This window comes from Nannobrachium achirus, assembly GCF_963921795.1.
Source record: "Nannobrachium achirus genome assembly, chromosome: 23".
NCBI lineage: Eukaryota > Metazoa > Chordata > Actinopteri > Myctophiformes > Myctophidae > Nannobrachium > Nannobrachium achirus.
Genome location: NC_137830.1, coordinates 31237000 through 31250318, shown reverse-complemented (window position 1 = coordinate 31250318; position 13319 = coordinate 31237000). Strand labels below are relative to the sequence as shown.

The 13319-nt window shown below is 43.3% G+C and overlaps 1 protein-coding gene across 1 annotated transcript in view; it reads right to left on the bottom strand.

The window, feature by feature from the left end:
• Nucleotides 1-13319, bottom strand: part of LOC308308877 (uncharacterized protein) — a gene marked incomplete at both ends in the record, with an annotated part of 169778 nt that overhangs the window by 17034 nt on the left and 139425 nt on the right. The window contains one exon of the mRNA XM_080754334.1: nt 13175-13310. Within this exon, the coding sequence (XP_080610460.1) occupies nt 13175-13310 (136 nt within the window). The remainder of the gene's footprint in view (nt 1-13174; nt 13311-13319) is intronic.

Below are 13319 nucleotides of genomic sequence, written 5' to 3'. Positions count from 1 at the left end.
TGTCACTTTAGAAAAGTGCATATACACTGAAACTTTATGTTGGTTTGTTCACTGTTGAGTGAGAAAATAAATGTTGCACATTAAGCTAATCATCTGGGGACCCCCTCAAAATGATTTGGGGACCCCCCTGGGGGTCCCGACCCACAGCTTGAGAACCACTGGGATAGGATATAGCCATAAAGGTTGTTGAGCACATTCCACGCACACTGGAGGATCATGAGCCCTGACATTGTGAGTCATCACGTCACCTTTCATCTTGTTGACCAGGCACGTGCACACTCAATTAACCAGGTCGACTAAATATACAATCTTTCTGTTATATATTTCAGCTCAGAATAACCACGCAGGCTTAGATTGAACATACCATTTATTGCAATGATAAAAAACATTTATGCAATGATATTGCATCTTAGTATGGCCATGTAGCTCTGCTGTGATAATCAAAGTATCTGCTCGAACATGAGACATAATCTGATACCCCCCAGAGCAAGCATGATATACAGATTAAATGCACTTAACATTGAACCTACAGTTGCATGATTTAAAATATCACATCATAATCCATAGAACACAAACGATCTGTAAACAATACATATAACATGAGTAACTACATTTTACGGGAGGAGGACGGGGAGGTGGAGTGGAGGGATTTTTTGGGTTTTTTAACCCTTACAGCTGCACAACCAGTAGTAACAGCTAAACACCTAGACTGAGCATAGAACAGGAAGCTGCTTAAATAGACTGCATGAAATGCATTGTGGGTAAGATTGCGTATGAGAATGAGCTTGTAGCCAATGAGAATGAACATGAGGTTACAGACTGCTCTGTGGGAGTGTGAATGAATTAACTAGTTAATGAATGGAGAGGGGGTCCGGGGAGATAGCAACAACGCATTCTGCCTTCCATATATAAAAGAACACTGCAGGCTCAATTAGTCTTAACCAAACATAAAATGACTTGACTTGACCCACCCTAACATTTTATGAACCCCTGTTTGATTAAGCGGGATAAGTGTGCATAATGCAGTACAATGAAAATGATACAGTACCTTTTTCCCTAAGTGCGTTACAATGTTCGCATTACATTCACACACACACACACACACACACACACACACACACACACACACACACACACACACACACACACACACACACACACACACACACACACACACACATACATTCACACATCACTGATGTAGGCAGCCATGCGATGCACCAACCTGCTCATCAGGAGCAGTAAGGTTCAGTGTCTTGCTCAAGGACACGTCGTCAACACAATGCCAGTTGGCGCAAAGGAATGAAATAATATGCACTCATATGTAACCGTCTCTCCTGCTCATAATTTATGCAAATGTACTCTACCTACATGTGCATAAAAGTATCTGCTTTTCCATAATGCACTGCTGTTTTCCATATGCAGTGTTGTTTGCTGTTGAGATTGGCACATTTCACCCAGGTATTTTCATCTCACTCGTGTCACTTTGCCTGCTGACCTCACTCAGCAACAAAATAAACAGAAATTAAACAAAAATAAAAATAAAACAATTCACAGGAGGCAAGCAGTGATCACCCCATGATGTGCACTGCAATGTAGTTTCAAATGCACTACATTCCAGGCGCTTTTTGAGAGTGAAAGAAAATAAGAAGACACGTGTGATCTGGGCAGCTTGTCCAAGGAAATGTGCCAAGCTCAATAGGGAACAACAGTATATTATACAGTATCACTCCTAAATATTACTCAATTGATCGTTGCTCTGACAACAATTTGTACTGCAAAAGCACATGCTTTTGAAAATACAAAGTAACAAATCTGGTATAGGGACCTGGCACAAAATCTTCAGGTGGGGGTCCGTGGCCTAATACTTGGGGGTTGATTTGGGGTTCCTTGACATGAAAACCTTTGAGAACCATGCAGTGATCCTCTCCTCTCCTCTCCTCTCCTCTCCTCTCCTCTCCTCTCCTCTCCTCTCCTCAGATAAAAAGCTCTTGATTACAGTAGCTCTCTCTCTCTCTTGCTGAACACCTACAGTATGGCAGTCCGCTCGCAGCCTTGAATGGTCCAATCAGTCCCAACCTAATGGATGACATGATCAAGACCCACTGTCTTAAGTTCTATTTTGTGTGACTGTGCGTGCGTGCGTGTGTGCGTGCGTGTCAAACACTAGTGGACGCTATTATGCTCATTCAAATCAGTGTGCACTCGAAAATCCGATGCCAATTGAGCAATGAGAGGGAACAAAATTGACTCTGAAGACTTGAATTGATATTGAGGATTTTACAGTTTGCAAAGATTCAGGAAAAAAAAGGAGAAGAAGTGGTGTCAGAGGATATGTGAAATGTGACAGCACAGAGGGTTTCAGAGAGACGGACGTGTCGCGGAGCTCAGGTCGCTGCACTGCGACACTCAGGGGCGTCACCCCAAATTCTGGGCCCTGGGTACAAGGATTCACTGCGGGCACCCCATGCATGTTCTTCCATTTAGACTGGTAACGCATTATTACGAATTATTTTGTGCTTTAACTATTGAAAAATAGCAGATATACAAGCTCACAGCGCGGCACTGAGTGCCACGCTGCGAGCTAGTAGATCTGTTTTTTTCTTTTTAAACGTGAACATTATTTTGTGCAAGTCTTTGACAATCCTATGTTTCTATTCCCCCCTAAAACATGATTGCAGGTATTATGATTATACTTGGAGGAAGATTTCTTCCAAATAAAGTGTACAGTTAGGTTTTTATGTGGCCACACCCACCAGTTCATTAAGTATGCCTGGTTGTCATGGTGGGTGGTGACCCAGCTGAAGTTAGTTAGCCACACCCACGTGTGTTGGGTGAAAGGTAAAAGGGGATGAGATGATTATCTCCAGATAGAGTGATGTGAATCTATCTGTGTTTTTGGATCGCCCACCTTGTGATTGCCCACAAGGTGGCAGCCTCGAGAAAGAAATCCAAAATGGAAAGGGAATACATAATTGCTCATAACCACACCAGGGGCTCTAATGAAATACTGTCAACCTCCTAGACACATGAAAACCAGAAAAAGTACAAAACTATGGCACCACCTCTTTAAGCACAACGGGCTCTGCAAAAAAAGCAGCGTCGACGGCACTCAGCACTTTGACGCGTACCAATTTCAAACTGACTTCAACAGCCTTTTATGGGATGTGCATGTCTGACAAGCTCAAGAAGTCACTCGCTTTCTCTCTCTCTCTCTCCTCTTTGTCTTATTCGCTCTGTCACTCTCGTTCTCGCCCGTGCCACACTCCAGTGCGCTCCTCTATCCTTTGAATTGTTCATCCGATCATCCTGTCACGAGAGCAGTCAGATAAACTGAGGTAATTGCGCGCTACCCAACCCACCCATCCAACCCATCCAACCCCACCCCCTAACCATCACATGAGCAGATAGCTCCATTTCATCTGCCAATCTGGGGCATGTTTCCGGGGGGAAGGAGGGAGGGGAGGGCGGGGAAGAGACAGACAGCGATAAGCCTTTTATGCAGGATCCCGCCGCCATCAGAAGATCAGTGGTGGGAAAAGTACTCACATTTTGTACTTAAGTAAAAGTATCAATACTGCAATGTAGATGTACTCCGTTACAAGTAAAAGTCTGGAATTCAAAATGTACTTGAGTAAAAGTATGAAAGTATTGGGATCAAAATATAATGAAAGTACCAAAAGTAAAAGTACAAAATGTTTGAAAATAGCCAAGGTATAGAATAGGGCTAAAGTGCATTATTGTATGTTTTATTATATAATCATTTATATCTATAAAGTAACTAGTAACTAAAGTTTTCAAATAATTATAGTGGAGTAAAAGTACAATATTTGGATCCGCGATGTAGTGGAGTAGAAGTGAAAGTACTGAAAACTGGAAATACTCAAGTAAAGTACAAATACAAAAACTGTACTTAAGTACAGTTCTTAAGTAAATGTACTTAGTTACTTTACACCACTGCAGAGGAGCGAAGGCATGCTCTGGGTGGAATGCGTATTCACTTAGCATCCGCCCATCACCGCCTGGTCGGTGTAAAACCCGCTGAGAGCAAAGGCCAGACATCATAACCATTTACTATTCTCATTTGCACATCACTTTGTCAATTAGCAGTTGGTTATAGAGGCAAACAGCCGAATAAGCATAGTCATCGTGACGCCTCCATATCAAATCAATGTCAGTATAGACTTGGATTAACTGAGCTTCAGTCTTTTTTTTACTAGGCCATTTCAAAGCAGCTCAAAGTGTGGTTTCAGCCAACTTTGAAGTGCTTAAATTCGCAGAAGATGGATATTAAACATGTATAGATCAGAATGGGCAGTGATTATGTCTTCGAGTGAGTCTGGCGGCAATAACTGAGTCCTTAGTGAGCCTGCCTGCGCAGCTAGAGGCCCTGGTTGTTGCGGGTTCAATTCCAGGCCAGCAATGTGTTGATGTGTGTCCCTGAGCAAGACTCTTAACCCCTAATAAGCTATACAGTATGCACAGCAGCCATATTGGAGAGGAGCTTTGTCTCTTCTCACTTCCATCAGAGGTGTTACCGATGATACTAATGAAAGCTCTGTTCCATTTCATGTAGCACAGTGGTTCTCAAACCTTTTATTTCAAGGATCCCCATAACTGTGAGTGTGTACCAATGGAACCAAATGGACCCGTAAGAGTTACACGCCTTTAAAGGGGTCATTTGGAAGCCCCAATTTGGAACCATGAGGGTCCCTGGACCACACTTTATGAGACCCACTGGTGTATTGCAGAGTGTTTCCAGTGAGCCAACATGCACAATATCAGCACTGTCACTCTGTTTGACCAGAATGGAACGGAGCCTTCATTAGTAATATTGGTAACACCTGTGAAGGAAGTAAGAGACCCAAATTCTCTCCAAAATGGCTGCTGTGCATAGAGCCTCTTGCTCCCTGAGTACCGTAGAATGACTGAGAATCGGCTGTTTTCACTAGTTTAAATCATTTTTAAAATGATAAATACAAACAAAACGGTTTTGGACATACAAGGTTTCCACCCGACAACGACGATATGCAAATAAAGTGACAAAATACATCATTTATACTGGGACTAAATTATAATTGTTATTATGTCTACATTGACCATATGGACCACCACGGCCATTCATTGCATGAGACGATGAATAGTTTAAACGTTACATTTCTTCTTGTGTGGTTATATTTTGGAAAGATAAACACCAATCGGCTTTGGAAGAGTGAACGGTAGACAAGGAATCACACCTTGTGTGAAGTGAGCGGTGCTATTTATGAGTTCATTTCATAAAGCGTCCCACGAAGCTTGGCCAATGTGACCCTGGGCGTACAACAAACTTTGAGCGCTTTGTGCCAAGATGTAGGCCAGATGTAGTCCAGCTGTAGGCCAGATGTAGGCCAGATGTAGGCCACGCTTCAGCGCCCGGACAAAGCCAGATGTTGGAGCTATAAAGCTTCTTCCAGGACATGACCCCAGGGCCAGATAAACTGTTGATGTTTTTTTGCAACATCTGAAATTGAAGCTATACTGTAAGCCTTCAATGCCAGATGCGACTTTTCAAACCCTGCAGTTTCTGATCCACTAACAGCGAAACCCTGAACATCATTCTCCGTAGTACAGATATCAAACTCTGACACACTGAACCTTACATTGCGTGGACTATTTTTGCCACATGCCATCAGTCTTTATTTATTCATGCAACTATTTTTTTTCTTCTTTTTTTCCAGTAGAGTTCACATTTAACACAGTTTTTAACATCTTATCTCTTGAGACTCTAGCTGCCATGTTGTTGTTGTTCTTTTAGCGCACAGTGAATTCCACGTCTCTTTCTTTGCAATGGGTATATTGACAACAATAAAGTTGAACCTTGAACCATGACAGATGGTTGTTATGTATAGCCGGCCTTGGAGAAGAGAGCGAGAGAAAAGAAATCTATACATAGGTGTTGTTATTGACAGGAACCCAACATGTACACGATGTACACATCACAGCAGGGTCATACAGTGATGGATAGGACTGCAGGGGTGGAGGGGGAAAGGGTTGGAGGGAGAAAACAGGAGACAAGAGGGAGAAAGTAGAAGGCTGAAGGAGTGCGCACGAAGGACAGGGTCAGAGTGAATGCACCAGAAGGACTTATTTTCTCTCGATTACTTCACTTACAATAAATGGACCCCCATTGATTCCCGCATTGATTCCCCAAATGCTAATAAAACCAGTAAGACTCTCTAATCGGGAGATAAGCGACCATCAAGTCACATGTATACACCACTTTGCGTGATTTTAGGGCAAAATCTGTAGGAGCAGTGTCCAAAAATGTGTTTCTCAAGAATCAGCCTCATGGTGGCGCTAGAAGAGGGCCATGTGAGAAATGTGGGGTGGAGGTTGTGGTTTGGCAGCCAAGGAGTGTGTGTGCAAAGTTTGGCATGGATAGAGGCAAAGGTGGCGGAGATATGAGTAGAGGAAAAGTGTGACGTGTGACGTGACAGACAGACTGACAGACAGACAGACTGACAGCCGGTGGAGGTTTTGATAGTAACTGCGACCTGACGGTCGCAATTATTGTCTTGGGAATGCGACAAAAAACAAAACATATTATTGAACTCAAGTCCCCAATGGGTGAGTAATCAATAGGAAAAAAAAGTAATTTGGGGTGTAAACTATTCCTTTAAGACCTGAAGCCTATTCTACAAATGCCCTCTAAATCAGTGGCTCTCAAACCTTTTCGTTCCAAGGACCCCCGAGAAGTAAATGTATTTGACCGCGAAACCTCCCATCTGAACAAAATGGACAAGCTCACAGTGCAGCACGAACTGACACGCTGTGAGCTTGTAGATCAGCCATCCTGCGCATTTTTACAAACCGTACGTTGCTAGAATCTAAAATGAAGCAGGAATGAATACCTGTCAGCGACTACATGGTGTGTCTGCAAGGGAAACCCAGACTGTAAAAAAATAGATACCCATAGATAGTAAAATAAAAATATGTGAGTACTTCTTCCACCACTGCTGCTGAGAACACACGGCACATTGCCATCGCACACAAAACACACACATACATACAGTCAAACCGTAACCCCACCCACCTGGCAAAAGATTACCGCTTATATCTGTCACGCGGAATAACAAATGGAGGCCGACCTCCATGTCGCCTGTACATGCGCGCAGGCTATCTGGCTGACAACGATAACAAATTGCATTGTGGGTGGAGCACGTATAGCATACTGTCAACCTCGGCCGCCGCGGAATAGGTGTGTTCAGCTCCGATGTTGCGAGAGGCGCGGTTTGAGACACACACACACACACACACACACACACACACACACACACACACACACACACACACACACACACACACACACACACACACACACACAATGTATACATTATATAAGCACACATACCTACCACAGCATACCACTGTGTGTGTGTGTGTGTGTGTGTGTGTGTGTGTGTGTGTGTGTGTGTGTGTGTGTGTGTGTGTGTGTGTGTGTGTGTGTGTGTGTGTGTGTGTGTGTGTGTCTTGCATCACAAAGTAAACAAGTTAGTAAGCTGATGACTAAATAATGACAGCTGCATTAATAATGCCCTACCGCCCTAATATACAGTATGCCGCCACTATCAGTGGGCGTGTGGGTGTGTGGTTGTGCGTATGTGTATGCGTGTGTGTGTGTGTGTGTGTGTGTGTGTGTGTGTGTGTGTGTGTGTGTGTGTGTGTGTGTGTGTGTGTGTGTGTGTGTGTGTGTGTGTGTGTGTGTGTGTGTGTGTGTGTGTGTGTGTACTGCATGTGTGTCTACAGTACGTACAGTATGTGTGATTTAAGATGCATGTTGTGTAACATGAAATGAAACAAACAAAAAAACACCTCTAATTGGCGTCAACTGCGCGAGGCGGGCGGCATTCAAGGGTCTTCAAGGGAGAGGAAGAGGAGGGCTGAGAATTAAACCCATTTAGGCCTAGAATTATTGATTGCTTTAACCAGTGAAAAATAGCAGATATACCAGTAAGACTCCCTAATCGGGAGATAAGCGACCATAGGTCGCTTATCTCCACAATTACACCAAAAATATGTTTTTCCAAAATAGTCCTGATGGTGGCGCTAGATGGGACAGATGCGTTTTGATTACATGACTGTAGAGATACTGTGCGATTTGCGTGATTTTAGGGCAAAATCTGTAGGTGTCCAAAAATGTGTTTTAAAAAATCGGCCTGAAGGTGGCGCTAAATGGGACAGGTCCATGTTGATGAGATGAGTGTAGACATACTGTGTACCGATTTGTGTGATTTTAGGGCAAAATCTGTAGGAGCAGTGTCCAAAAATGTGTTTGAAGAAATCGGCCTGATGGTGGCGCTATATGGGACAGGTCCATGTTGATGACATGAGTGTAGAAATACTGTGTACCGATTTGTGTGATTTTAGGGCAAAATCTGTAGGAGCAGTGTCGAAAAATGTGTTTTAAAAAATCGGCCTGAAGGTGGCGCTAAATGGGACAGATCCATGTTGATGAGATGAGTGTAGACATACAGTGTAGTGATTTGCGTGATTTTAGGGCAAAGATTGTAGGAGCAGTGTCCAAAAATGTGTTTTAAAAAATCGGCCTGAAGGTGGCGCTATATGGGACAGATCCAAGTTGATGACAAGAGTGTAGACATACTGTGTACCGATTTGCGTGATTTTAGGGCAAAAATTGTAGGAGCAGTGTCCAAAAATGTGTTTTGCAAGAATCGGCCTCATGGTGGCGCTAGAAGAGGGCCATGTGAGAAATGAGGGGTGGGGTCTCCGCGCGGCCGAATAGGTACCGGCCCCGGCTCTCCCGGTCTCTCCTAGCCCGAGTTAAGGCATTTTATGTGAGCTGCAGTGGAGGGGGTCCTCCACTGGGGGCGCCACCACTTTTGCATCCGTTCTGGAGCACCAGGAGTCGATGGTCCCCGGGAATTCCCCGTGAGCAGCCCCGTTGGGGTGGTCATTTGGTCATTTTTGCACATTTGGTCATTTTTTACACCTGGGGGTCCCCCAGGGACGTGGGGGTCCCTTGAGCTCCGGGGGTCCTTGGAGGTTGTAGTTTGGCAGGCAAGGAGTGTGTGTGCAAAATCTGGCATGGATCGGGGCAACGGTTGCGGAGATATGAGCAGAGCAAAAGTGTGACGTGTGACGAGTGACGTGACGGACAGACGGAGGGAGGGAGGGACAGACGGGCGGCCGGTGGAGGTTTGGATAGTATAGGAGTGCAAGTAACTGCGACCTACGGTCGCAACAAGCTCACAGCGCGGCACTGTAGATCTGCTATTTTTGAAAAAGTTGTGAAAATGTGTGCAAATCTTTGACTTGTATGTATTTTTAAAGCAATCGTTTGTAACTCAAATTTTGCTTCTGTGTGGTCCCTGGAACTAAATATTTTGAGATGGGGGTCCGTGGCCAAATACATATCATTTTGGGGGTCCTTCACATGAAAAAGTTTGAGAACCACTGACAGAGTAGTCTGTCAAGAACAGACTAACTGAGCTCCAGTTAAGTGAAAAGGACCGTTTCTTTGACGACGGATAGCCAGATTGCTGACATAGAAACATGGGTTTTCTTTTTTTTTAAACTTCAACTTGAACTTCTGTTGGCATTGTACTTTTCTGCAAACTGATTCATTGACTATATGTACCAGTGGTGGAAAAAGTATTCAAATGATTTACTTAATTAAAAGTATCATTATAGTCCTACTGCAATCTTACTATAAATGCGAGAAATCTCTGCGTGTCTGCGTGTATGTAATCCGCGTATCTCGAGAACCGTTCGTCCCACCGGCTTCAGATTGGGCATGCGCGCGTTCCCCACCGCGGCGCGGAGTGCAGTGCCGGGCCTCGACCCGACCCGATGCGTGGTTTTCCGAAACCGGCGCAAAACGTCCGGAATCTCCTTATGCAGAGCTGATTGTTGACATCAGGTTGTTCCGGAGGAAATCGTCGCAAGTTTAAATTGACACAAGGAAACATATGGCCTGTGTCCATATATGACAACAGGTATATTGGGGTTTCCATTAAAGGGGGAACCGGCACTGTGTCTGCAACACAGTCGGAGGCACAGACAGATACAGAGATCTCCATAATGGGAATAAAGGGACACAGACAAACAGATACAGAGATCTCCATATATGGGCATAAATTGGATGCAGACAGACAGATACAGATATCTCCATATATGAGCATAAATGGACACACGCAAACAGATGGTCAATACGGGTCCTACAGAGATCTCCATATATGGGCATGAAATGGACGCTTAGAGACAGATAACTCCATATATGGGCATAAATGGACACAGGCAAACAGATGGTCAAAACAGGTCCTACAGAGTTCTCCATATATGGGCATAAAATGGACGTAGACAGACAGATATCTCCATATATGAGCATAAATGGACACACGCAAACAGATGGTCAAAATGGATCCTATGACAACAGGTATAATGGGGTTTGCATTAAAGGGCGGGGCATTCATTCCCTATTTACATTGTTCCCGAGTTGGCTAGGTCGCCGACTAGTATTCTAGTCGGAAGTATGCTTCTAGTATAGAAAATAAAAGACCGGAATTCAAAATGTAGTTAAAGTACCAAAAGTAAAAGTACTCATTAGGCAGAATGTCCTATTTCAGGTTTTCAAATGTATACAAATCATTTGCGATGCATTGCGAGCTTGTAGATCTGTAATTGTCAAGCTTGTAAATTGGCAAATTTCTAATGTCCGAAATGTGTATAGGGGTGAAGTTGTTAATATACAGTAGGTTTTGAAATAATGATCAAAAAGTAACTAGTAACTAAATGTTCTCAAAGTAATGTAGTCATCTAAGTACAATATTTGGGTCCGAGATGTTGTGGTGTAGAAGTAAAAGCATAGGGAAATACTCAAGTAAAGTACAAATAACTCAAAAGTGTACTTAAGTTCACTTAACTACAGATATGTATTTACTTTACACCACTGCTATATACCTTCTGAACAGTTTTTCTCTCATGTTTTATCCCATTTGATCCATGGAACTTGTTTGTCGTGTGAGCATCTGGTTGTGTTGTTTTCTCGTTGCTGTCGGGCGAAACCTCTTATATCCATATTCTAACTTTTTTGTGTTAGAATTAAAATAAATTAAAGCTCCTATACTTCATAGTTCATACAGTGTCTCACAGAAGCATCAAAAGTAGATCCGCAAGCTCGAACCGCAACACGAAGCACGCATTTGGAACTTATGGATTTGCTACTTTTGCTATTTTAGATTTTCGAAGCCTGAAAAGTAACAGTTTTGGACATTATGAGGTTTTTCCACGCGGCGCGAGACAATGTCCTGTTTGATATGAAAATCTGCTTCGCTTCCAAACGACCAACGAGCTACACGTGTTGCTCGTGTTTATCGGTGACGTCCCATCAATCCTCGTTCGAGGGCTGCCACGGATCGGCTTGACAGTGACAAAACACATCTGCCATCCACTAAATCAAGACTCAAAACCAGCGGGCTGACTAGTATGCGTTTCAGCAAGGGGTTGCCAATGACACAGTTATATATCGTCGTTGTCCGATGAAAACATTGTACAGTATGTCCAAAACCGTCGTTTTTGCATTTATCATTTTAAAAATGATTTAAACTAGTGAAAACAGCCGATGCTTGTAGATCTGCTGTTCACTACTTTTGTGTGACGGCCTTGTCTGATGAAGCAGGGCTTTACTTTGTGAAAGAACGTACAAATTTGAAACTTGGAGATACAAGGTTTCCACCCGACAGCGACGATATGCACTAAGTTTGTCTTACAGCCTAAAAGGTTCATTCACGCACTGCTAAATCCCGAGTTGATTTAAACTCAGGAGTTTACTGTGTAGATTCCCTCCCTTTACTGTGTAGAATAGGGCCCTCAACGTAACGGGGGTCCTTCTATGAAAATTAAAACATTTGAGAACTGCCCAACGCCTATATACACATGAAGCACCACAAACCTATGGGAGAGCTACACTTCCTGTTACAATGTGACAAATATGAAGAAGTCTGAGCATCATTCTTCGGTAAAATGTAAGAGAAATAATTTGAATACACCATTCATAACTCATCACTCCAATGTGTTCTATAGGAGGACAGTCCAAATGCACCGTTTTGGCCACACAATACAATGTGGAGTTGTCGTCTAACTGAGGAATAGCCGGTAGAAGGAAGAGCCAAACAAAGTCCCCAACTGCTGCATATCACTGTCATCATTGTCTCATTGTTATTCCCTTAGGAGGACAGTGGTTTCAACCTTTTTCATATCATATATCATTTGAGCCGCGGACCACCATTTGATGCGATTTAGCCTCTCACACCAGTGTTGTTTCTGACAGCAAATTTGATTTAGTTTTAGTCATAGTCTTTTGAATAAAATGTCATTTAGTTTTAGTCATAATTTAGTCACTTGAAAAGTTTTATTTAATTTTAGTCGCCTAAATATCATAACATTTTAGGCGACTAAATCAACAGTTGATTTAGTCAACTAAAATGTATTTTGGCAGGCACTGATGACATTGTAATGGCAGATTTTACACTTGGTTGCATGCTGAAAATTGCCAATCTACAAGCTCACAACATGTCGCAGCACGACACGTTGTGAGAACACCTGAGAGCAACCAAACAGAAAATTACTCTCTTCTCCGCTAGTCCCTCCCTAATGTTTTAGTCTAGTTTTAATTTTGTTGGCTAAATTGTCAATATATTTAGTCTTAGTTTTAGTCACCACAGCTTACTTTTAATTTAGTTTTTAATTTAGTTTTCGTCAGTGAAAAGTCGACGAAATCAACACTGTCTCACACCCAAAGGATTTTCACGCTGCAGGCTTATTGATGTGCTGGTACCATAGAAGAGATAACCGGCAAACGTTGACCTAATTGTGTAGACTTCCTTAAGTAATGCAGATGTTTAACAATAATTCGACTCTTGAGAGAGTTAAAGATCTATAACGGTCCATTTGGTTACCAACTCATCATTTAGCTGGGGACCACCTGGAACCCCCTCAAGGACCACTGCATGGTGCTGCCTGGACCAGTGGTTGAAAACCACTGACTTATGATGCATTCACGTGTTGTCGCTGTGTACGTAATGCTGTGACTTGCTTGAGACACAGACACAGAGAGAGAGAGAGAGAGAGAGAGAGAGAGAGAGAGAGAGAGAGAGAGAGTGAGTGTGGGGCTGACTCGCTCACCGTGGTGGTTTTGACTCGCCCCCCGGGCTGTGTGCAGGTCCAGCCCGATCTATTGACTAACAGGTCACAGCCCTCGTCCTCCAGGCACGGCACCATCTCACACCACTGCCTTTTCCGCACGATGCTGGCTGCACCGA